We start from the raw sequence: 26320 nt of genomic DNA, 5'->3' as shown, positions 1-26320 counted from the left end.
GGTCAGGTCGCAAAAGGGGATCATGTGACTCCAGGTCACTGCAACCGTCATAAATGTGAGTCACTTGTCAAACCTCTGAAGGTAAATCACCTGTCCACTCATAAATATGAAATACTTTCATTTAAAAGAAAATTTCTGTAAGATGATGTATTGCTGGTATTTAACACCAGATAAGTTATTTAGAACAGTGTTTCTCAACCTTGGCCACTTGAAGATGTCTGGACTTCAACTCCCAGAATTCCCCAGCCAGCATTCGCATTCGCTGGCTGGGGAATTCTGGGAGTTGAAGTCCAGACATCTTCAAGTGGCCAAGGTTGAGAACCACTGGTCTAGAATGTATAAAGGTATTTCCAAAGAACGTTGGAATCAGGGCTGGGTTTCAACCGGTTCGCACCGGTCCCTGCGATCCGGTTGGTCGCCGAACCCGGAAGTAAGTAACTTCCGGGAACGGCGAAGACCCCCCCGCGCCCGCGCGCGCCCGCACACCCGCGCCCGCTCCTTACCCGGTTTTTTTGAATTTCGCGCTTTCCACGCATGCGCAGAACGCCTGCGCGATCCTCCAGGAGCAGCTGGAGCATCGCGCAGACGCTAATACGCATGCGCGCGCCGCATGCGTGCACACACGTGCCGCGTGCATGCGCGAGGACGCCGCGTGCATGCGCGCGCCGCGTGCGTGCGTGAGGACGCCGCCGGCCTCGTTCCAACCGATCCGGTTGGAACGGGGCGAGAAACCCACCCCTGGTTGGAATGTAAATGTAAAAGCAAAGAAGGGACATTTTATCATTTATGGTGGACATGTGATAAAGCAAAGACATTTTGCAGTAAGAGTCATAGAGAAAAGTATTAAAATGGAGATTTAAGATGAAACCAGAAACTTTTCTTTTGGGTTTAATGGGAAAAAGACTTGGAGGGAAAGTTTTTGAACTTTGATCTTAGTTATATTGAGAGCAGCAAAACAGTATGAACAAAAATGGAAGGATATTTCAATTCTCACCATGGACAAACGGAGGGCTGCAGAAGCTGATGGAGAATGATATCAACGATACTGATATGGACTCTGTGTAGTGAGTGGAAATTTGTGTTTTGTTTTTTAATGTTTTTATAAAAACTTAATAAAGTTATTTTAAAAAAAACAGAATTTCAGATAATAAGGCTGAATTGAAGCTATCCGGGGTAGTGATTTCACCTAGCTTGTGAAAATAAAACTTAAACCCCGTTTTTTAAAAAAAATAAAAAAATAAAAAAATAAAGGAGAGAGAAGAATCGGAATTCTATAAAATCTGGGATATAGGAAGGCAGCGGTAAAGCTAACGCATAAGGAATATGTAAGATACATATCGAAAGAGCTGTAAATATTGCTCTAATTTAATTGTATATATCATGCATAGTTATAGTAGGCTGTATAGTTAGTAAATATGCTCGTGTGAATGACACTGATAGGAATGATTGGAATTGCTGCTGTTTTTTTGAACGTTGAAATGTTTTTAATAAAGTTTTAAAATTTAAAAAAAGAAAAGAAAAAAAGAAAGGGAGCCCTTATTGGGCTCTTCCCTCTTTGGATACGGCAGCAGAGGAGAGGAGGGGAGGAGGAGAAAGAGGGGGGGGTGGTGGAAATCCCGCTTAGAGACCACGTGCTTGGCCCCCTTCCCGGCCCGGCCCTAAGGTGTGGCTCTCGGAAGGAGGGAGGAGGAGGAGGGCCGGCCAGGATCGGAGCTCTGGCGGGGGGAAAGAGGCGGAGGGCAGGGCAAGGCGGGGCTGGGCTGTGGCAGAAGCTGGGGCGAGGCTTCGACTCCGGGAAGGGCCAGCGCGAGCATCTGCTGGGAAAGAAAGGAAGAGAGAGACAGAGAAAGAGAGAGAGAGAGAAAGAGAGAGAGAGAGAGAAAGAGAGAAGGACCGCTGTCAACTCCGCCGTCCCGCTGATCAGCAAAGCCGCCGCCGCCACTTCGCCCGGGCCAGCGCCCCTTTCTCGCCCCCTTTCTCCACCGCTCCATCCTCCGCCTCGCCTGGCGCGATGCCGGTCAAAGGAGGCACCAAGTGCATCAAATACCTGCTCTTCGGCTTCAATTTCGTCTTCTGGGTAGGTGGGCAGACCTACGCAGGTGTGGCGGGTGGGGAGAGTCTCCGTTGCGTTGTCCCCCCCGATCCTTTAAAAAACGGGGGCTCCGAAGGTCCTGGGTAGGGGGGCGGTCTCTGAGCAAGTGCAGAGAGCCTCGGGGGAGAGGGGGTGAATCAGAATCGAGCTGGAAGGGTCCTTGGAGGTCTTCTAGTCCAGCCCCCTGCTCAAGCAGGAGAGCCTATTGCTCCCCTATCGCTTGGTGCTTAAGGGTCTCCGGGCTCCTGGGTAGGGGAAGGTCTCTGAGCAGGTGCAGAGAGCCTCGGGGGGAGAGGGAGTCAATCAGAATCGAGCTGGAAGGGACCTTGGAGGTCTTCTAGTCCAGCCCCCTGCTCAAGCAGGAGAGCCTATTGCTCCCCTATCGCTTGGTGCTTAAGGGTCTCCGGGCTCCTGGGTAGGGAAAGGTCTCTGAGCAAGTGCAGAGAGCCTCGGGGGAGCGGGAGTGAATCAGAATCGAGCTGGAAGGGACCTTGGAGGTCTTCTAGTCCAGCCCCCTGCTCAAGCAGGAGAGCCTATTGCTCCCCTATCGCTTGGTGCTTAAGGGTCTCCGGGCTCCTGGGTAGGGGAAGGTCTCTGAGCAGGTGCAGAGAGCCTCGGGGGAGAGGGAGTCAATCAGAATCGAGCTGGAAGGGACCTTGGAGGTCTTCTAGTCCAGCCCCCTGCTCAAGCAGGAGAGCCTATTGCTCCCCTATCGCTTGGTGCTTAAGGGTCTCCGGGCTCCTGGGTAGGGGAAGGTCTCTGAGCAGGTGCAGAGAGCCTCGGGGGGAGAGGGAGTCAATCAGAATCGAGCTGGAAGGGTCCTTAGAGGTCTTCTAGTCCAGCCCCCTGCTCAAGCAGGAGAGCCTATTGCTTCCCTATCGCTTGGTGTTTAAGGGTCTCCGGGCTCCTGGGTAGGGGAAGGTCTCTGAGCAGGTGCAGAGAGCCTCGGGGGAGAGGGAGTCAATCAGAATCGAGCTGGAAGGGACCTTGGAGGTCTTCTAGTCCAGCCCCCTGTTCAAGCAGGAGAGCCTATTGCTTCCCTATCGCTTGGTGTTTAAGGGTCTCCGGGCTCCTGCGTAGGGGAAGGTCTCTGAGCAGGTGCAGAGAGCCTCGGGGGGAGAGGGAGTCAATCAGAATCGAGGTGGAAGGGACCTTGGAGGTCTTCTAGTCCAGCCCCCTGCTTAGTCAGGAGACCCTATTGCTTTCCTATTGCTTGGGCCTTAAGCAGCTTGGGTGGGTGGGTGGGGGCAGAGCTTTCCCGTCGGGAAAAGGTCAGCCTGCCCTTTTGGGGGTCTCCCGCATACCTGGCCCGCCAGGTAAGAGCAGCCGCCAGCAGGGGCTGTTCCGCCAGCGGCGTCGGGGAGGGCGGGGTGAGTGGCTGGGTAGGGTCAGGGGTTTTCTGAGTCGCTTTGGAATTTGAGGAGGGGGCCAGTAGTTGCGAGGCTGGGCGGGGATGCAGGAAAAAGAGGCCCGCTGGATTTAAGTCGTTCTGGCGACCCCGGGGGAAATAAATGCCAGCCGTGCCCGAATCCTGAGCCAGAGGAAAACCAAGGCACGGCGGGATCGTCCGAAAACTCCCTCCCGAGCCCCCCCCCCCCGCCCGCTGCAAAAGTAGGAAGAGAAAAAAAGGTGGATTGACGAAGGAGTGGCTTCGCAGGTGGATCCCCCATGGGGTTGGGGTCTTTTGGGAGGAGGGGTTGGGGTCTGGGTGGCAGCCTGCCCGTCTTTGCCACTCCTCCACCGCTGGGGGACAAAAATAATGTAGTAATTTGGAATATATATACAGAGACGGGGTGAGAAAAATGAAAAAAAAATGAGGGGGGGGGGGTTAAAGACCCCAGCTTGTTTGGGGATAAAGTCCTTCTCCCAGGGAGTCAAAAAAGTGAAGATGGAGAAAAAGTGAAGATGGGCTTCATCAATGAAGCCCTCCTTTCTTTCTCCCCCCCTGGCATCACTTCCAGTTTGATGGAGTTGTGGCTGCCGTATTTGGCTTGTGTGTGGTGGCTACCTCTGGCCCCTCTCGAGCCGATCATGGACCAAGGTTAAGATGTGGATAATGGATAGTCAGATAATCCAGTGGTACCCAACCTTCTGTTGGCCATGCCCCACCTAAGCACCTCTAAAATCCCGATGCCCCTCCCGTGGCATATAATTATTTTACTATAAAAAGTGAACTCGACTCACACGGAGGAAGCTTAAAAGGCCATTAACTTGGTTTAAACAAGGTTCAAATTGCCCCCATTAAAAATCAAATATCCCCCTTCCCCCACTGTGGGGCGTGGGCTTCACAGTGGGAACCCCTGGCCTGGTCTTCTCGGTTGTTTAAAGCAAGAAAAGGATTTATGGCCAAACACAGGAAGTAATCCAAAGCAATGTTTCTTATATACTTCTGGGGTCAGATGCTTCTGTTTTGATGTTCTCCTTGGTTGTACGCTGGTTCCTGACCCCAATAAAGAATTGATTGGTTGGTTGGTTGGTTGGTTGGTTGGTTGATTAGTTAGTTGATTGATTGATTGATTGATTGATTGAATTGTTGGTTGGTTGAGGAGCTCCTCCAGGCCCCATCTATCCGCACCTCCTCCTCCAGGATTGGCCCTACTGATTGGGTTGCTCATGGCCTTGACTCTACAACTCACCCAGAGTAAGAAAGTGCTCTAGATAGATAGATCCAGATATTGGCTAGCTTATTCACTGTTGGGGTCAATCCACAAATGAGGGTTTGTTCTTCAACTGTGTATTATGGAAACCCCACCAAAGTCTTTAGACATACTGTCTAATAATGACAGTATGGGCTTGTGACCTCGCTGTTGGAGGAGGCCTCTGGAATTCTTTTCAAGTTGTTAAAATCGCTGGAAAACACAGCTAATTGTGAAGAGGCCTGCTTGCAACAAGGACTTCCTGCTTCCATTTCTAAGTGTGTGGATGGCACTTTGGGTTCGGCCTTCTGCTCTGTACCACGGAATTGTGTATCTTGGTGTTGTCTATTGGGTTTTGCCTCACCTTTGCTTTAAGAATATATATGGGTGGGTGTCTCTGAAAAATATGGAAGCTCACTGCTTCCATTCTCTGTCTATCAGCTCATCACAAGAGACCATCCAGACAGAAACCCAATATTTTTACTGTTGCCTTTAGAATGGAAGCAGTAAGCTTCCTCCCATATTAGGGCATACTAGGGGTTGTGACTCTAATTACATACCTATTTCCCTGGCTCAGCTGATAGCAGGAGGAGAACCTTGTGGCTTAGCGGTTAACACATCTGCCTAATATGTAATACAGCCCAGGTTCGAATCCCAGTAAGGGTATGGCTAGCTAATGAGAGCTAAATAGCTTGAAATAGATCTATACTAGTCTCCCTTTATTTATTTATCAGCACAAATACAACACAAATGTAACAAAGGCAACAGTAAAAATATTGGGTTTCTGTCTGGATGGTCTCTTGTGACGAGCCGATAGACAGAGAATGGAAGCAGTATGCCTCCTCCCATATTAGGGCATACCAGGGATTGTGACTTTCCTTTGTGTCAACTCCCCAATGATTGCTGAACCCCCAGGGAAAAAATGGGGAGTATTCTGTAATATGCTTTACTTCATCTAGAATGGATATTAATGCTCATTTGCTTTTCTGAAAGAGACATGGAAGGTTTTTGAGTCGTGAGAAAATTGCCCTCAACTAAGTTGTTCTAGAATTTTCCACCCTCTGTGAAATTTTCTGCTTCTGCTTCCAGCATTAATCAGATGGGGAGATTACCTAACTTGTACACAAAGTGACTTTTCTGGTTGAAGGAATCTCCCTCCAGGTAGAGACGGGGAAAGCACCAGAGAAGGACTCAAGATTTGACTCCGATACAGAACTTATTATACAGTGTGTACTGACGTTTCGGTTCCATTCAATCGGGATAGAGCCAGAAGGGACATCAGAGGTCTTCTAGCCCAACCCCCTGTTTGAGCAGGAGACCCTATACCATTTCATACAAAGGGCTGTTGGAAGAAACATCCTTCTGGGTTCAGTTCCAAGTGGGGAGAAAGACACTGGAAACATGGCGGCTGTTTGGAAAGATGGTTTTAATGGTGGACAGGATCCCGTGCCTTGAAGATGTTGGGTGAAGGGGAAAAAAAGGGAAGAGATGCTGATAGTCTCTGGGTTTTATGCCCTCTCTGGGCTTTTGAATTTGAGCTTCTATTCTGATTGGCTGCCAGAGTCCCATGGGGCCATGCAGGGGCAACTCTGCAGGCTGTCCTGAGTCCCAGGCTTGGTTGAGCCTTGCTAGGTGATGTAACCTTCCATAGGTGCCATGTGGTGAGATGGGTGGAGGGTTACTCCTACCTTTACTGGATCTCGGGTGTGAGCATTTGCCTATGAATAGACCTAGCTATCTCTTTATCTCCTAAGTTCGGACATCTGCTGTGGGCTATTGAGGAGCATGGGAGCTTTTAGGAGTGAGTCTGCTTCCTGGCTAAAAAAACATGCTTCTCCATTTCTCATCCAGGGAAATATAACATTCTGCCCTTTTAATATTTCCTAGAATATATCATTTTTCTAGGAGGGGGGTGGGTGCTAACTTCCTACAGGGCTGTCCAGTCTCTTCCTAAAAAACCCCAATGATGAAGCACCCACAATTTCTGAAGGCAAGCCCTTTCACTGGTGAATTACTCTCACTGTTAGGAAGTTTCTCCTTAATTCCACGTTGCTTCTCTCCCTGATGAGTTTCCACCCATTGTTTCTGGTGCTTTAGGGGAATAGGTTGACCCCCTTCTTCTTTGCGGGCAGCCCAGGGGTGAAATAGTAAAAAAAAAAAGCTTCCGAGATCCTTCAAAGCTTTTTAAAGCATTTTTCCCCTTGCCTATTCGCCCGAAACGGCAGAAAAAAATGTTTTAAAAAGTGGAAAATAGTTGACCCCACCCACCCGGTCACATGAACCCTCTCACATATCAAGCCACGCCCACAGATCCAGTAGCCAAAAAAAAAAAAAAATAGATTTCACCACTAGGGCAACCCCTCAAATATTAGAATATTGCTCTTGTGTCCCTCCCTAGTCCTTCCTTTCTCTAGACTGGTGATGGCGAACTATGGCACCCATGCCATAGATGGCACGCAGAACTATTTGTTAGGGCACACGAGGTGCTGCCCTGTCAGCTGGCCAGCGCACATGCGGGCGCTGGCCAGATGACTTCGCCCTTCTTTTGAGGGCATTTTTCACCCTCTGGAAGCCTCCGGAGTGCAAAAAACTGGCCCTATGGGCAAACTGGAAGTTTGGGAGCGGACTTCTGGTTTGCTTGTAGGACTGTTTTTCGCCCTCAGGAGCTTCCCTGAAGGCTCCGGAGGTTGAAAATCGCCCCTACGGACAAACCGGAAGTCACCATTATCGAACTTTCAGGTTCTCCGTAGGTCCATTTTTCACCCTCCGGAGGCTTCAGGGAAGTTCTTGAAGTGTCCGGGGCAGGGGGAGGCTGTTTTCACACTCCCCAGGCTCCTAGAAAGCCTCTGGAGCCTGGGGAAGGTGAAAAAGTGTGCCGAAAGCAGAGGGGGTGTGTGTCACACGCATAGCATTATGGGTGTGGCATGCCCGCGCACCTCCCCTCCCCTGCGCTCCCTCCGATTTTGGCACTTTTGGAAAAAGATTCGCCATCACCGCTCTAGTCTAGCCAAACCCAACTCCTGCAAGCATTCTTCTTCATATGTTTTAATCTCCAGGCCTTCAATCATCTTGGTTGACTGGAGAAGTGTGGGTGGTCCCGGAAGGCCTTGGATTCCTGCCGGATTGTGTTTTTCCTTTCCTAGGACAAACAGAAGCGAAATGCATTCCACGGAAGAAGCCAGTACTTGCAGATAAGGCTCAAGTTCGGGTTGGCCAAGTGTATCTTTTCACGTTCCTTAAGTCTCCCTTTCACAGTGGAGCAAAGGAAAAGGGATTGCCAGAGAATGTGGGTGTCTCTGAAAACTTGTCTCTGCCTGCCCTCGGCTCCCTGGGTGGGGCTGGGCTCTGTTTCCATGCTGTCAGAAACTGACTTGTCAACCGTAGACCAGAATAGACAACTGGGGCTGAGTGAATAGATAGATGATAGGGAACTCAACCAGATAGCTCACAATGAGCCCTTTCTCGCAGTTGGCAGTAGGAGTGGGAAGCCATTGATTTATGGGAAGCAGAGATGGAACAGGTGTCATCAACCCCTGAGCCGAGGTGGCGCAGTGGTTAAATGCAGCACTGCAGGCTACTTCAGCTGACTGCAGTTCAGCTGTTCAAATCTCACCGGCTCAGGGTTGACTCAGCCTTCCATCCTTCCGAGGTGGGTAAAATGAGGACCCGGATTGTTGTTGGGGGCAATATGCTGACTCTGTAAACCGCTTAGAGAGGGCTGAAAGCCCTATGAAGCGGTATATAAGTCTAACTGCTATTGCTATTGCTATTGCTATTGCTATTGCTATTGTGTGTGATGGGACAGAGCTTTTGAAAGCTTGAGTTGTGACCACTCCACTTTGCCCAGTTCGTCTGAAACTGTTTTCTGGGCTTCTTTAATAGGTTCTCCTTCCTTCCTTTTCCTTCTTCTCCTTCCCCCTCTCCTAATTACTTGCAAAGGGATTAGCCTCTGTACTATTTATATTGCTTGTATTGGTTGTCATGGATTGCACCAGTGAGGCAAAAACCAATTTCGTTGTGTACACATATGTACAAAGACAATAAAGGCTACACTATACTTGAAAAGGTCTTGTATGTTTGTGGCTGGATTGACCTGACCCATCGGGACCTGCAATTTTGTTGAGCAGAAACTCTGTAAACCGCTTAGAGAGGGCTGAAAGCCCTATGAAGCAGTATATAAGTCTAACTGCTATTGCTATTGGTAAAATTACAGCAGTGTAGTTAGCTCAGTGGCTAAGGCGCTGAGCTTGTTGATCAGAAAGGTTGGCAGCTCGGCGGTTCGAATCCCTAGCGCTGCGTAACGGAGTGAGCTCCCGTGACTTGTCCCAGCTTCTGCCAACCTAACAGTTCGAAAGCACGTAAAAATGCAAGTAGAAAAATAGGAGCCACCTTTGGTGGGAAGGTGCGCCTTCGGCGTTGAGTCATGCCGGCCACATGATCACAGAGACATCTTCAGACAGCACTGGCTCTTTGACTTTGAAACGGAGATGAGCACTGCCCCCTAGAGTTGGGAACGACTAGCACATATGTGTGAGGGGAACCTTTAGCTTTACCTGTCAAAAGGTTTCTTTCCACAATGCGCATCGACCCTCACAATACATGGATCATAATTCTCAAACATGGGGACATTTCGCTTTATGGACTTAAGTTCTCCAGGATGCTATATTTTTCTATAATTCAGAACTCTTAGAGCATCACCAGAGTTGGAAAAGGACCTTGGAGGTCATCTAGACCAACCCCATGCTCTAGCAAGAGACCGTATACCATTTCAGACAAATGGCTGCCCAGTCTCTTCTTAAAAAACCTCCAGTGATGAAGCACCCACAACTTCTGGAGGCAAGCTGTTCCACTGGTTAATTGTCCTCACTATTAGGAAGTTTCTCCTTAATTCCAGGTTGCGTCTCTCCTTGGTTACTTTCCATCCATTGCTTCTTGACCTGCCTTCTGGGGCTTTGGAAAAGAGGTTGACCCACTCTTCTTTTGCTTGTAACTTCCACGTGGCTTGATATAGGTGAAGGAAGACTGACTGGTACTACTTGTAGGTCTGGCTTTTCCAACATGAGATTTGAGAATCGTGTGAAGTCTTTGGCCGACTATTATCCCATTCTTACACAGCTTTCAAATATAACTCACAAAGGCATTTAGTACACACCAAATTTTGTCTTGGGTGGAAAGGAAGAAGCTTAGCAGAAAGAGTGAAAGGGAAGCCCCAACCTGGCTTGGCCAGTTCGCTTCAGCAGATGGTGGAAGGTGAAACTCAGCAGAAAATAGTTGTCCTTTGTTGATGGAGAAGATCCCAGGTTTCGGTCTACTTCTTCATTTCTTAAAGCCATCTAACGTCTCAGATTCAGTGCAAAGGTGAACACATTCAGAGGGATCCCTTAAATCAGGTGAAACTCAGGAGAAAATAGTTGTCCTTTGTTGATGGAGGAGATCCCAGGTTTCGGTCTACTTCTTCATTTCTTAAAGCCATCTAACGTCTCAGATTCAGTGCAAAGGTGAACACATTCAGAGGGATCTGTTAAATCTTGATTTTGATCTGTGCTGTGGGAGGTAAGATTGAAAACGGGCCTGGGATAGCTCAGGGAAACCCCCCACCATTTTGAACCTCCCTTGCTCTTGCTGGTAATTGACAGGTTTCGTAGACGCAGTGATTAGAATGTGTCAGGTAATGAGGATTTAATAGCTGCCAGCTGATGTAAGGTTGTAATCTGTAAACTGATGCAATGAGGATGATTCAGCAAACTAGGCATAGCCTCTTTAAGACTCTGATAGGGTCCACACAAGTCATTTACCCTTTTTAAGATGTGTCTATATATAGGTGGCCATTAGAAGGCGTTTTTCTCTCTCTTGTCGTGTATCTCATTTCTCTCCTTGTGTTCGTAGCTGAGTGGTAAGGGATTTATCTCCATGTATATGTTTGTATATATTTGTATATAAACCACTATTAACTGTATAAAGGCACTGGACTGTGTTTTGCTCCTGGGTTTAACTCATAATAATAGTCACGCTGCCAAAACTCTGACAGAATGCCGTATTGCAGACTAACTCTGCCCCCAGCCAGGAGTTCAATCCTGAGTGGCTCAAGGTTGACTCAGCCTTCCATCCTTCCAAGGTGGGTAAAATGAGGACCCAGATTGTTGGGGGTTATATGTTGATATTTGTAAGTTGCTCAGAGGGTGTAGTAAACACTAGGGAGCGGTATAGAGTTCTAAGCACTATTGCTACTGCTATCTAAACTGTGGTGGCGCAGTGGTTAGAATGCAGTATTGCAGGCTGACTCTGTCAACAGCCAAGAGTTCGATCCTGACCAGTTCAAGGTTGACTCAACCTTCCCTCCTTCCGAGGTGGGTAAAATAAGGACCCAGATTGTTGAGAGGCAATACGCTGATATTATAAACCGCTCAGAGAGTGCTGTAAATCACCACAAAGAGATATATAAGTCTAATCACTATTGCTTAAAACTTAGAAGCAAGCAGCATAAAAAACCAATGGAAATTCCACTCAGCAGAGGCTCAATAAGAGTTGAACTTTGACCCTACCCCCTGCTGTACGTTCAATCAGATGTATACTTTAAAATCCTGAGTATTTTTAATTTTAACAAAACAACACGCTTGTTTAATTAAGCAACAAGCTGTGGTGTAGATTTTTTTGTGTGTGCATGTGGGAAACCAGGGGATATTAAATTAATTAGGATCTTAAAACTATTCAACCTACACTTTAATCAGCAGAGTTTATTTCAAATTTCCGGTACCTGCTGGTGGTACTGCACGGCATAAACTAAACGAATTGTTCCTCTTGAAATTGGGAGGCAATACTCAATTAGGTGAAGTTTTGCTTTTTAATCTTAACGATTTTGAAAAATTTTCCGCTCAGCCCTAATAATCGGTTCTATCAGGCATTACTGCCTGGACGGACAGAATATATTTTCTCATGCTGTTAAAAACCGTTCAGTGCCAAAGGGCTGTTTGTCGGCTGCTGCCCCAAAGCTATTATCTGAGAAAGGTTAATGGTGGCGTGGAAACTGCATAGATTGCTTTCCCACCCCTTCATTATTTAATCCCGTGAAAGCATTCATTTTATAAAGAGGAGTGTTTTCTATGAAGAAATCTCCCAGCTCCCATTACTGACCGCAAGCTCTTCAAACGGCAGGAAGGCAAGCTTGCACTTTTTTAAAAGAAGTAGGAAAAAAAACAGGAAGGAAGCGGCCTTATCAAAACATAGAATATCCCCCACTTGTAAATTCTTCAGCTTTTATTAATTGCTTTTATAGCTGGGCCTCCAAAACGCCCTCCTGCCATCTTCCTTCGTTCATGCCAGTTATATCCCGCCCCCCTCCAGTGGTGGGATTCAAGTAATTTAACAACCAGATTCTCTGCCCTAATGACCAATTGGGTAGGTGTGGCTCGGTGGTCATGTGACTGGGTGGGCGTGGCCAACTCAACGTCACTCCCGTCAATGGGCGCTTCGCCTTAGCTGTTACAATGTAATAAAGGCTAACCGGAGAGGCAGTTTCGGTAAGCAGGGCAATAAAGATTAGGCTAGAAACAACACCAGAATGTTTCCTCCCTGCCTTCCTTACAGGATTAGCCCTGTAAAGTGGGAAAGAACAAAGGAGATTTCTTCCAACAACCAATTCTCTGAACTGCTTAGAAAGTTAACAACTGGTTCTCCCGAATAAGTGTGAACTAGCTGAATCCCACCACTGCCACCCCTCCCATTTCTGCAGAGTTCATTACAGATAGTCCTCAACATAAAAAAAAATTGTTTAGTGACTGAAATTACAACGGCCCTGAAATGAGTGGCTTGTGACCATTTCTCATGCTTATTGTATGACCTGGGTTGCGTCGGCCCGATCAAAATTCAGACGCCTGGCCGCTGAATTGCATTTATGAATGGTTGCTGCGTCCCGAGGTCACGTGATCTGCTATTGCGAACTTCCGGCAAGCAAAGACGATGGGGAGACAAGATTCACTTAACAACTGTCTTACAGAGAGGGTGAAATGGGTTCTTTTATCCTGAGAAGGGAATATATTTAACCTCGTTGCTGTTTGGAAAATGTGTCCGGATTTTGGGCTTGCGGTGAAAGTGAAAAAATGAAACTTTGATTTTGTTGTTGTTGTTAGTTGTGAAGTCATGTCCGACCCATCAAGGTGCCATGGACCACATTCCTCCAAGCCTTCCTGTCCTCTACCATCCTCCGGAGTCCACTTAAGCCCACGCCGACTGCTTCGGTGACTCCATCCAGCCACCTCCTTCTCTGCCGTCCTCTTCTTCTTTTGCCCACAATTGTTCCCAGCATTGAGGCTCTTCTCCAGTGAGTCCTTCCTTCTCATTAGGTGGCCAAAGTCTTTGGGTTTCCTCTTCAGGATCTGACCTTCTAAAGAGCAGTCAGGGTGGATCTCCTCTACGACTGACTGGCATTAGGCTCTTCTCCAGGGAGTCCTTCCTTCTCATTTGGTAGCCAAAACTTTGATTTTGTTTTTGCTAATTAGATAGGTTCATTGTTCTCGAAATGGCTAGTGTATGCTGCTGTGTAAAAGTAAAAATATTGAGGTTGTAATGTTATCTTCTAGAGCAGTGATGGCAAACCTTTTCATCACTGAGTGGCAAAACCGGAATGCATGTGCGTGTGCCAAAGTGCCAGAAACCAGAAGACCAGCTGGCTGGCGTACCCATGCCTATTTGGGGGGCATTTTTTGGCCATTTCAGGCCATTTTTCGGGCCGTTTTTGGGCCGTTTTCAGGTGGTTTTTTGGGTGCTCTAGCACATAACTATTAAAGTTAAATAAATCACAGTGATTGTTATAATATTAGATACTTAAGGTATTGGAAATTAAGACAAGACGGGATTAAATAATGAATAAGATTGTATATTTTAATGTTGGCACAAGATATTTGTACCCAGATGACACACTGGTTAATGGAAAATGGATTGTTTATATAAAAATAAAATTATTTTTTTTAAAAAAAGCAATGAAAATTTGAGGTTCCGTTGTCACAAATCATGGGCTACCTTTATTTCATTTTGCAATGTCCGAAACGGAACTCACGCACATTAACATAGAAAAAAGAGTTTCATGTAGAACCTATTTTCGTTTGGCCAACAGCACCAGTTGGGAAACAGGTTTTGCTACTAATCTGGGCTTGCCTCTGTTAATTGGCTGATGAAAATCAGAATTTAGCATCTCGCCTCTCACAACTTCGGAATTGCAAAAGGGGTTTTACTTTGGGTGAATGAAACCAACAATAATCCCTTAAGTTGAGCTGCCTAAGAGAAAGGTTTACAGGATGCTAAAAAATATGTAACCTTCGTCTTTCCAGGCAGGTGTTAATAGGACTATAACTTCTCTTTTTATTATTTTATTTTTATTAAGAAAAGGAGAAAGAAAAAAAAGGAAAAGACGCATATAAAGGAAGCAAGGAGAGAGAGAAAATAAAACAAAGTAGACGAACAGGCAGTTTACAAACACAGAATTAGGTTAAAGTTTTCAATATTTCATTTATTTGCTAGTTTACCTTTTTATGTCACCCATCTCACTGTTAAAATGACTCTGGGTGGCTTACAATATAATATTTGTTTAATTATACTGAATATACTGGGCTGTTTTAAAATCTGCCAGTCATTGTTAAACTCCATGTACCATATTTTTTGGAGTATAAGAGGCACCGGAGTATAAGATGCACCAAGATTTTGAAGAGGCAAATTTTTAAAAAAAAGTTTTTGCATTCTGCAGACCTCCAAAAAACGGTTGGTTTTCCGTGAAAACAGGCCCATTTTTTTTTTCAAAAAGAGAGCATGCATAGCCTTTAGGAGGCTTATAGGGTGCTCCTGGGAGCTGGGAGGCAGGCAAAATTGAGCAAAAAATGGCCTATTTTTCTGTCATTTCTGCCCTCCCCAGCCCCCAGGAGCACTCTGGAAGCCTCCTAAAGGCTATGCACGGCCATTTTGGTGAAGTGGGCAGGGTTTCGGGAGGCAAAACATGCTGTATTCAGTGTATAAGATGCACCCAGATTTTCACCCTCTTTTTTAAGGGAAAAAGGTGCATCTTATAGTCCTAAAAATATGGTAATATAGGGATCAATGGTGGGTTGCTAACCGGTTTACTACCGGATTGTTCATGCGCAACGCTTCTGCGCATGCGCCAAAGCGTCCGGGCGGGTAGGCGGACCCTCCTGCCGCCGCCACGACCGGTTCAGCCAAACTGGGCCGAACCAGCAGCAACCCACTTTTGATAGGGATGTCCATAACAATAAATACAGTATAAATCGTAAAAGAAGATTCTTATAGTAATGTCTGCAATTTAAAATACAGAAATTATACTTCATATATGATGGGCTTTAAAATGCAACAAGGATTTTTATGCTACTGGCTGTAATTTCAGTGAAATAACAATGTTATTGAAGTTATACAGGCTTGGCTTACAAGAGTTCATTTAATGATGGTTGAAAGTTACGATGGGATGGAAAAATGTAACTTATGAACATTTTTCACAGTTATGACCTTTGCCTCATGATCACGTGATGAAAATTCAGACACTTGGCAAATGACTCATATTTACGACGGGTTGCAGTGTCCCAGGGTCACGGGATCCCCTTTTGCGACCTTTCTGACAAGCCAACTCAATGCGGGAGCCCGATTCACTTAACAACCGGGTTACTACCTTATCAACTGCCGTGATTCACTTAGCAACTGTGGCGCGAAAAGTTGTAAAAGGGGGCAAAACTCACCTAACAAATGTCTCAGTTACCAACAGAAATGTTGAGCTCAACTGTGGTCGTAAATTAAAGACTAGCTGTACTCTCTTTTTTCCTCCAAAAAAAAATGTAAACAAAGTATTAAATGATTGGTCTTAAACATTTTTGGTGGCCTAATTAAGGGTTAGGGTTGAATTTGAGATACTAGAGAACTTGAAGAATGAGCAGCTTCAAACTTTAAATGTACATATTGTCAAGGTAATACTAAAAAGCAGAGACATCACCCTGCCAACAAAAGTGCGTATAGTCAAGACTGTGGTTTTCCCAGTTGCAATGGATGGCTGTGAAAGTTGGACCATAAGGAAGGCTGAGTGCCAAAGAATGGAGGCCTTTGAACTCTGCTGCTGGAAAAGACTCCTGCGAGTCCCTTGGACTGCAAGGCCATCCAACCGGTCAGTCCTAGAGGAGATACACCCTGTCTGCTCTTTAGAAGGCCAGGTCCTGAAGAGGAAACTCAAGTGCTTTGGCCACCTAATGAGAGGGAAGGACTCACTGGAGAAGAGTCCCATGCTGGGAAATATTGAGGGCAAAAGAAAAACGGGACAACAGAGAATGAGGTGGCTGGATGGAGTCACTGAAGCAGTTGGCGTGAGCTTAAATGGACTCCGGAGGATGGTAGAGGAGAGGAAGGCCTGGAGGAACGTTGTCAATGGGGTCACGATGGGTCCGACACAACTTCGCAACTAACAAACAACAACAAATTATCAAAGCAGTTATTTAAATCAGGCTATATATTGAATTATAGTCTCCTAAGGTAGACCTATTTCTGCATGCCCAATCTTTTCATCCTTGGCCTGATACAAGCAATAAAAGACACTTTAGGAGAAAACTCTGCAATAAGAAATGTTAAAATGGATAAATACACGAAGAGAATCGGGTTCAAACGTATTTCGCTCAGTTATGGAATACAGGAAGTCTTCAACTTATAAACCAAGCAGCTGGGCCTTTCTGCTTGGAGAACGGCCTGGTCTTCTTCCTGCATCCCATTTGCTCTTCCTTGCTCTAGTCTTCTTCAGAAGCGTCTTCCACACCTTTTCTCCAGGGCATGGAGAAGGTAGACATCTGGCGTCATCTCCATCTCCTCAAGGATTCTCAAGTCTGAAATTCCCTTTCGGTTCCAGGAAAGCAGGCATGAACTGGGAAGCGAGTGAGAAGTGGAGAAATCATTGGGTTTTCCCCATGTTCTAGTTGCACAATGTGCTACGTTTGGCAGGTTTCCATCATGGCTTATTGAATGAACCCCATCACACACAATGAACTGTTGTGGCCCAGCAGGAGCCGTTGGAGCTGCCACCAGACTCTGACAGCGAGGGGCCCTATGAGTCGGCTCTGGAGGATGTGGAGGACCTGGACAGGGTTCCGACTCCAAGCAGGGCGCAGAGAGGCTGGTTGGCCACCAGGAGGCACCTGAGCCTTGGACCAGTGGGGAGGAGACGAGAGTGAGCCGGACGCCAGCAGTGAATTGTTCCTGGATGCCCGGCATCGAAGAGCTAATAGGCGTCAGGAACAGTTGCACAAGTACAGGAGGTAATTGCACTCAGCTGGTGGTCATTAGGTTCCTCTCCAGACTATAAAAAGACTGCTTGTGCACACGCCCCTCTTGCAGAAGTCAACGCAGGAACGAATGTCGGAGAACATTACTGTGAGCTTGGCAGGCTGGATTGCTGCCCAAGCTTGTCTGTGCCGGGTTGCTGCCAAGGACTTGTCTGTCTGTTAATTAAATGCCGTAACTTATCTTTGACTCGGAGTGGGGGTTGGTGTGGGACAAGGGGGGTCAGAACACTGAACCATCATGCTCCGTGTCTACCAAGGTTCGCAATCATCCAGGTCATGGTTTGTCCCAAAGGTGCTTTTCCCAAAAGGCACTTGGACTTAACTTCTGGTTGTTGTTTTCCTTTGAAAACATTTTGCTTCCCATCCGAGAAACTTCTTCAGTTCTCACTTTCTCCAGTCAGAACTGAAGAAGCTTCTTGGATGAGAGGCAAAATGTTTTCAAAGGAGGGGGCCGGGAAACAAAAGATACTCCACAACCCCAATTGAAAACAAAATTTCTGCTGTTCAGCGAGACATTTGCGGAGTGAGTTTTGCACCATTTTATGTCCTTTCTTGCTGCAGTTGTTAAGTGAATCCCTGCAGTTGATGAGTTGATAACCCAGTTGTTAAGTGAAACTGGCTTCCCTTTTGACTTTGCTTGTCGGAAGGTCGCAAAAGGGGTCATATGACCCTGGTATATTGCAATGGTCATAAATATGTGTCGGTTGTCAAGCGTCTGAATTTTGATCGTACGATCATGGAGATACTACAAAGCTTGTAGCTCTGAAAAATGGTCATAAGTCACTTTTTTTCAGGGCCAGTCACTAAACGAACTGTTGTAAGTCAAAGGCTACTTGTAAGCCCAGTTGACTTTTGGAAAAACACTTTTGGGCCACAATGTTAGCTACGGCTCCGTCCGTAGCTAACATTATGGCCAGTTTGGAGAAGCTACAAATCTCACCCCTACTGGCCCCCGTGACCCGACAAAAGGGCGAATGACAAAACCTCGCCCGACTAAACCGCGTCGCTGACATCATCAATGCGGCAACAACAGCCAGCGCGGAGAAAGAAGGGTGCTTTAAATAGTGTGGCGAAAGAAAGCCGATTTAACCTAAGGTAAGGGTTAGCTTTAGGGTTAGGTTTAGGGTTAGGTTAAGGGTTAGGTTAAGGGTTAGGTTTAGGGTTAGGTTTAGGGTTAGGTTTAGGGTTAGGTTTAGGGTTAGGTTTAGGGTTAAGGGTTAAGTTTAGGTTTAGGGTTTACAGCGTGCTTCTGTCTCTGCACTCTTGTCGCCCTGTTGATGACGTCAGCGATGCGGTTTAGTCGGGCACGGTTTTGTTGTTCACCCTTTTGTTGGTGAACCCTGGCCCCACCATCCCACCCCTTCCATCACCTCCTTCCTGGCTCCTCCCAGGAGTCTCCACGCGGCCCATTTTGGATGTGAGATAAGTGCAGGGCCTGCGCGGAGGCTCGGGGGAGAGGGGGAAATGGACCTCCCAGATGTTCTTGAAGGCCAGAAACAGGCCTGTTTCCAATCTACGGAGGGCCTCTGGAGTCCAGTGGAGTCAGCTTTCGCCCTCCTAGAGGCTCAAGAAAAGCCTCCAGAAGCCGGGAAGGCAAAAATGTCCCTCTGCCCACCATGGTGCAGGAGGCTGACTAGGCCATGCCCAGCCAGCAACCGGGCAGAGAACCCATTGCTGAATCCCAGTGGTGGGATTCAGCCAGTTCGCACCTATTCAGGAGAACCGGTTGTTAACTTTCTAAGCAGTTCGGAGAATCGGTTGTTGGAAGAAATTTTGTTTTGTTTTTCCCCACTTTACAAGGCTAATCCTGTAAGGAAGGCAGGAAGGAAACATTCTGGTGTTGTTTCTAGACTAATTTTTATTGCTGTGCTTACAGAAACTGCCTCTCCCGTTAACCCTTATTCCATTGTAACAGCTAAGATGAAGTGCCCATCAATGTGAGTGACGTTGAATTGGCCACGCCCATGCAGTCACATGACCACCGAGCCCCGCCTACCTAGGTGGTCATTAGGGCAGAGAACCGGTTGTTAAATTATTTGAATCCCACCACTGCCCACCCCTGACTGTGACCAAACATCCAGAGATTCCCCAAGTTCTGGAAAGTTGTCTTCTGAGGAACGTATCACTTCTCTTGAATGATCAGCTTCACACGGTGCTCCTTAGTATGTGTGCAAGTGTGTGTTGGTAAAACCATGGTTGAATTTAAACTACAAGTCCTCCCCATCTATCGCTGCATAGGAAGGATGCATTTGCTTGTGTGGGAATTATGTGTTAGAGGAGCCCTGAAATTGTGACGATGGGCATCCCTTCCCTCTGTCTCATGCTGTTCTCTGTTGGCAGCAGAGGTCCTGGAAAAATGTCGTTTTTTGTTGTTGTCCCTCAGGGAGAAGTGACAGCATTCCTCCACTCTGCGATTGTTTTCCAAGTCTAAGCTTCATTTTAATTATTGTTTTAATTTTGGCCACTCCAGCCCCAGCTTACCGTACGCCACCCAGATTTCCCGAAAGCTCTTTTTTTTGGTTCCTCTGCATTCTTCCTTATCATGGCAATGTTTAATTCATTGACTTAATTGCCCTGCTTTGCAGTGCTTCCTTTTCCCCTACAAACTGTGGTTATTTTATGACTGAATTCTGGTCCCATCCTGGTTCTTAAATTCTCTTCATTTGGGGTCCTCAATTTCCCTTGGATTACAAAATGGGCTCCTTAGATTTTGAAGTGAAGCCATGAAGTGGGGTGAAGAGACTCGGGTTCAAGTCCCTCTCCCATTCAACCGCCAAGCTGAGATCCAACCATCCTTTCAGTCCACCCATCTCTCAAGGTCTTTGGGGGCTTGTGTACGGGGAGTAGGGGGTACAATTAAAGGAGGATACCCCACTTACACCTTCTTAAAGCAGGGGCGTCAAACTCGATTTCATGGAGGGCCACATCAGGGTTGTGTTTGACCTGGGATAGGGGCGGGGTGAGGGTGGCCAGTAAGGGCATGGCCAGCTTGACGTCACTCATGTCGTGGGCACCGGTGGTGGCTTGAACACTCTGCCAGCGAAAACAGGCTCCCGAGCTCCGTTTCGGTTGCAACGGCCTCCTGCAGCCCTCTACCAGTGAAAATGAAGCTTGGGACGGCCACAAGAAGCTCTTCTACTCTCCGTTTTTACTGGCTGAGGGCACTGGTCCTTTCACTGTTTCCAGGGTAGCTCCACAGGCCAGATCTAAGCACCTCACGGTCCGGATCCAGTCCCCGGCCCTTGAATTTGACGCCCCTGGCTTAAAGGAAGGATAGAAATGCCAGCAGCACATTAATAGTGCTAACTAGAAGTAGCAATAGCGCTTAGATTTATATACTGCTTTGCAGCTCTCTCCAAGCCGTTTACAGAGTCAGCATCTCAATAATCTGGGTCCTCATTTTACCGACCTTGGAAGGATGGAAGGCTGTGTCAAGCTTGAGCCCCACCAGATTTGAACCTCTGGCAGTGGGCAGAGTTAGCCTGCCGTCCTGAATTTTAACCATTCTAATCACCAGGGGCCCCGCAAGCCTCACTGAGCACAGTGAATGGTATTTTCCTAACCTGTTGTTACTCGGATTTACTTCTGCGTTCCTCTTCTTTTGAAACCGGCAATGGTGGAATGGCCCATTGTTGTCCCGTCACGTGCTTTCTCAACTGTTGTGACTATGGCTCCAGACTGTGGTGTGGAAATCGGCAGGGGAACAATGATGTTCTTCAGCTGTGGGCTGATGAGGCAAGACATGGGAGGTGGAGGACGTGACTCCTTGCTAGAAAAATAAACGAGAAAGGTTGTGAAATTGAAGCTGTCAAAACTGCTAGGGTATTTTGAATACGGAGGGTCAGACATTCTCAGTGATGGGAAAGTTGGACTTTTGTCATCCATGTGGAGCTACAGTTGAGCTGAGCCCAGGCACTAAAACTCCTCCAGGTGTCAGGGAGCGACTCCCAGGTAACGGCCGAAACTGCATAAATACCTGCTATTTTTACGATGCCACCTGGCTGAACAGTGTGATAAGCACTTCACTAGGTCCAAGTTCCAGCTCTGTTTCCCTCTTTGTAGCGTCAATCAATCACCTTCTACAACACCTGGAGGCGCAGCTCAGAGAGCACATGGTGAGCTCTCTGATCCCGCCGGAGCCCTCACCATGTGGGACCAGCAAGAATCCCTCATGGCAAAACGGCAAAAAGAGGAAGCTGGGCCGAGGCAGCTGCGATGCAGTTTGTCCACCAAGAACGATGTAGATCAGGGGTGTCAGACTCAAAGCCTGGGGGCCGGATCCAGTCCACGGGGTGCTTAGGTTTGGCCTGTGGGGCCTCCCTGGAAACAGCGAAGGACCAGGCCGCGGTGCTTCTGCCAGTGAAAACGGCGCTCGGGAGGGCTGCAGGAGGCCTCTGGAGGCCATTTTCTTTCCTGGTAAAGCACTTGGGCCACTCTAGGCACCTTTGACACAAGTGATGACGAGCTGGCCACACTCACCAAGACCACACCCCCACACAAATACCCCGCCCCCCCAGGTCAAACACAACCCTGATGTTAAATCAAGTTTGACACTCCTGATGTAGATTCTTTGGCTGAGCCGTCGGCTGTTGGGATTCCCCCTTTGCATCCTCCTTGTCAAAAAACAGATCACCCGGGGTGGAACACCGGTTCATTTTGCAGATGCAACGTGATAATCACACTTCCTTGCTTCCGTTGCCCCTGTTAATTTGAATTTAGAATAACAGAGTTGGAAGGGACCTTGGAGGTCTTCTAGTCCAAACCCCTGCTCAGGCAGGAAACCCTATACCGGAGGTGTCAAACTGGATTGCTTTGAAGCTGAGATCAGTATTGCAGTTCTCCTCCATGGCCCAGCGGTGGGCAGGGAGGAGAAGAAATGGGCACCTTCTGCAGCACTTTAGCAGCCAAAATGGCACCTCATTTTTGCTTTCCATGGCCTCCAGCTGGCCAAAAATAGACCATAAGAGGCTTCCTGGGGCTTCATGTGGCTCGTTTTCACCCTCGCCGGCTTCCAGTAATACTCTGTTGGTCAAAAACATGAGTTTGACACCCCTGCTCTATACCATTTCAGACAAAATGTTGTCCAATCTCTTCTTAAAAATCTCTTCCGGTGTTGGAGCACCCACAACTTCTGGTGGCAAGTTGTTCCACTGATTAATTGTTCTCACAGTCAGGAAATGTCTCCATTGTCCTAGGTTGCTTCTTTGGGGTTGATTGGATCCATTTTAATATTCCCCCACTTCTAACCGTCTTTCTTCCTCTCTGCTTCTAAACAGATGGTAGTGATTCAGAGCTGCCAGAGGGAAAACAATAGCAATAGCAATAGCAGTAGACTTATATACCGCTTCATAGGGCTTTCAGCCCTCTCTAAGCGGTTTACAGAGAGTCAGCATATTGCCCCCAACAATCTGGGTCCTCATTTTACCCACCTCGGAAGGATGGAAGGCTGAGTCAACCCTGAGCCGGTGAGATTTGAACCGCTGAACTGCTGATCTAGCAGTAGCCTGCAGTGCAGCCTGCAGTGCTGCATTTAACCACTGCGCCACCTTGGCTCGATGCTTAGGATGTGACAGCTGGTGGATGAAGCTGGGGTTATGTGCCTCCTTCAGGATGGGACCTCCAAAGCCTTTCTTGTTATCAATTAGCGGGGGGGGGGGGCGTAGTTTCTACCCCACGGGTTTTCTTAAGCAGTTCTTAAAGAGGTTTCCTGAAGAATTAGCAATAGCAATAGCACTTAGACTTATATACCGCTTCATAGGGTTTTCAGCCCTCTCTAAGCGGTTTACAGAGTCAGCATATCGCCCCCACAGTCTGGGTCCTCATTTCACCCACCTCGGAAGGATGGGAGGCTGAGTCAACCTTGAGCCGGTGAGATTAGAACCGCTGAACTGCAGATAACAGTCAGCTGAAGTGGCCTGCAGTACTGCACCCTAACCATTGCACCACCTCGGCTTCCCTCTATGGAAGCAGAACTGATAGTCAAGAGTGGGTTGAACCAGATGCTTGAGTCCTGATTGGGGAATTCAAGCCATCTCTAACATGGAATCTCTTTGTCTTCCCTTCTTTCACAGCTTGCTGGCACAGCTGTCCTCGCAATTGGACTATGGCTCCGCTTTGATCCACAGACCAAAGAAATCTTCAAATCCGAGCAAGATACTACTACGGCTTTCTCCATAGGTAAATCACCAAGAGCTTCCCAGATTTGTGGAGAGAAGGAGCGGCTTCTGAAAACCTATTGGAAAGTTGCAGAGGATAATTTAAGCTCCTGGTGTAGAGGGCTGAAAAATTAAATAATGTATCTCGAGGGTTCATCTTGGGTTCCTATTAAGTTATGTTAGATAAGGGGAAAAAAGACCGTGGATTAAACATCAGCTGTCCTTTTTCAGAAGACAGTAGTTGTTCAACCTTGGTGTCGGGGTTCTAAGTAACACACCCATAGCAAACAGAAGTCAGAGGCAGGTAGGTTTCTCAAAGAATACCGTATTTTTCAGAGTATAAGACGCACCTTTTTCCCTCAAAAAAGAGGCTGAAAATCTGGGTGCATCTTATACACTAAATATAGCATTTTTTGCCTCCCGAAACCCCTCCCCTTCACCAAAATGGCCCTGCAGAGCCTGTAGAAGGCTTTCAGAGTGCTCCTGGGGGCTGGGGAGGGCACAAATGAGTGAAAAACGGGCCGTTTTTGCCCAATTGTGCCCCCCCAGCCCGCAGGAGCACTCTATAAGTCTCCTAAAGGCTATGCATACAATTTTTGGACACAAAACAGGCCCGTTTTCACAAAAAATGGATCGTTTTTTGATCATTTTGGGCCCCGCCCCCCAGGAGTACTCTACAAGCCTCCTAAAGGCTATTCATGCCTCTCTTTTTTTGGAAAAAAAAAACAGGGCCGTTTTGGGGAATGCAAAAACTTTTTAAAAAAAATTTGCCTCTTGGTGCGTCTTATACTCCAGTGTGTCTTATACTCTGAAAAATACAGTACTTTTATTGGACATCTTATATTGGCCCAAGCTGGTGAAAACCGACTCTGAATGTTCCCGCAGTTTTCACCTAATTAAAAGTGAAAGTTTTTCCTGTTTTCCCAAACACTCAGCCCCATGATCCAATCAAGGTGCCGTCTGCTTGCCTGGTAACTTCCCTCCTCCTCTCTCCGGCCACCTGCAGAAATGTCCTTGGTTCCCAGGGGAACGTATTTTGTTTTGGCTACAAAACCCCAGCTATCTCTATTCCCCCCCTCCCTATCCCTGAGTTCCTATGTAGTAACACTGAAGCCTCAAAATGGCTCTGGCCAGATCAGCTTCAAGGTTGATACTTGGGGGGGAGAGGGGTTTAGGTTTAGGTTTATTAGATTTATATGCCGATATATTGTTCTCTCAAGGACTCGGTGGCGTACAACATTAAAAGAAACACGTAATAGAAAAATTTTTTAAAAATTAAATAGAATATCCCAAACCCAATTAAAATTGACAATGACATTTTTTTTTAAAAAAAATCGAATTAAAATTAACAGTGCTCAATAATTTATTTTGTTTTGTTCAGGCCAGGCTGGCTTGCTGGAAAAGCCAACTTTTTAGGGCGTGATGGAAGGACTGGAGGTTAGGGATTATGCGAAGCTCCGGGGGCATCTCATTCCAGAGGGAAGGCGCTCCCACAGAGAAGGCTCTCCCACAGAGAAGGCTCTCCCCCTGGGGGTCACCAGCCGACACTGTCTGGCCAACGGTACCCTGAGGAGGCCAACTCTGTGGGATCACACTGGACGATGGGAGGTGACAGTAGGTGGTCTCGCAGGTACCCTGGGCCTAAGCCATGGAGCGCTGGGTTAGGATGGGTGGTGTGCTCCCGCCACTCACCCACATGCCAGAATTGGTGTAGAGAGTTTATTCGGTCTGTTCCCTTAACAGCTCCATTTCAGGTTTTTCAGCTAGCCCCCAGCTGCGAGCTTAGGACGGTAACTGGCTGGAGACCAAATAGATAAGCAAAAGTTATCACAGCCAAACCAAAACAGTCTTGAAAATAAAGGTTTGCCTGGATTGGTTCCAAAAAGAAATAGCTCAAATCCCTTCTGAGGCAGGCAGGCAGGCAGGCAGGCAGGGATAGATAGATAGATAGATAGATAGATAGATGGATGGATGGATGGATGGATGGATGGATGGATGGATGGATGGATGGATGGATGATAGATAGATAGATAGATAGATAGATAGATAGATAGATAGATAGATAGATAGATTAGATGGATCGATGATGGATGAAGAGAGAGAGAGATGAGAGATAAGATAGATAAACCTTACTATATTCTCTCTACAGAAACAGAGAGAGAGGGGAGGGGAGAGAGAGAGATTGATTTTTCCTATTTGGGTTTCTGCAGCCCCAGTCCAGCTACCAGTGGCCAAAATTTTAGTTTAAGCTGAGCTTTTACAAAACTGAGCATTTCAAATTCTTGACATTCCAGGTTAGCCATGTTTTCCCCCATGAAGAACCCAGAGGTTTTTGACTTTGGGGTTTTCGAATTCCTTTTCAAGTTTAAAACATTTAAGGATTGTTCTTCCGTTGTGGTTTTTTTTTTAAAAAAAAAAAATCATCCCTGACAAATCCAGCGCTGGCAAATTGGAATAGAAACCAATTTTAAATGCAAGAAAATGTCTTGCAAATAAGCCTTAACGAGGGCAGCGAAAGGGATTTTTTTTGCTGACCTGAGCAAAAATATCCGCTAAAACCGATTCGTGCTTTTCTTTCAGGCTTCTGTGTGAATTTGGAAAATTAAAAAGTGCACAAACATTAGTTGGATCTTCCAGACGAAATCTTGGCTTGGTTTTTTTTTTGTTTCAGTTTACGGAGTTTGTGTGAGGTCTCCTCAAGCATTTTTTTTTAAGGCATGCCCAGCCCGAAACACTCAGTTTTTCCTTTGATGTCAACCAGGAAGTGCTTTGCTAAGGATAATAAAAGCATGTTTGCAAAACAGACAGCCAGGAACTGATAAAAGCTTTCTATTGCATTTTGCAAGCAAATGTCCTTGGCTTCCTTTATGGGAGGAAAAAAATATATTGTGCAAGTAGTTTTCGTGGGTGGAAACAAGGAGGGGTGGAGGAGAATAATAGCTGAAGCTGCTATGGTAGTATTTGTTTATCCTGGTAACACCGGGCAATACCGCAATAAATAATGTAGATGCCCTTCAGAAAATGGCCATTTCCATCTTGAAATCGTTATTTTAAAAAATTTAAATGGTAGGTCTGGTAAGTGGACTTCGATGGGCAATTTGTTCGTTTGTTAGAGTTTTAACCTGC

The 26320-nt window shown here is 46.8% G+C and overlaps 1 protein-coding gene across 1 annotated transcript in view; it reads left to right on the top strand.

Moving 5' to 3' along the window:
- The first annotated feature begins 1744 nt into the window (after positions 1 to 1744).
- Positions 1745 to 26320, top strand: part of CD9 (CD9 molecule) — a 36529-nt gene continuing 11953 nt past the window's right edge. Inside the window, exons 1-2 of the mRNA XM_032220499.1 lie at positions 1745 to 2077; positions 23111 to 23216. Coding sequence (XP_032076390.1) covers positions 2012 to 2077; positions 23111 to 23216 — 172 coding nt within the window. The 5' untranslated portion in view covers positions 1745 to 2011. The remainder of the gene's footprint in view (positions 2078 to 23110; positions 23217 to 26320) is intronic.

Source organism: Thamnophis elegans, chromosome 7 (genome assembly GCF_009769535.1).
Source record: "Thamnophis elegans isolate rThaEle1 chromosome 7, rThaEle1.pri, whole genome shotgun sequence".
Classification (NCBI taxonomy): Eukaryota; Metazoa; Chordata; class Lepidosauria; order Squamata; family Colubridae; genus Thamnophis; species Thamnophis elegans.
Note: the sequence above shows the minus strand (reverse complement) of the source record. Positions and strands in the feature narration are given on the sequence as shown.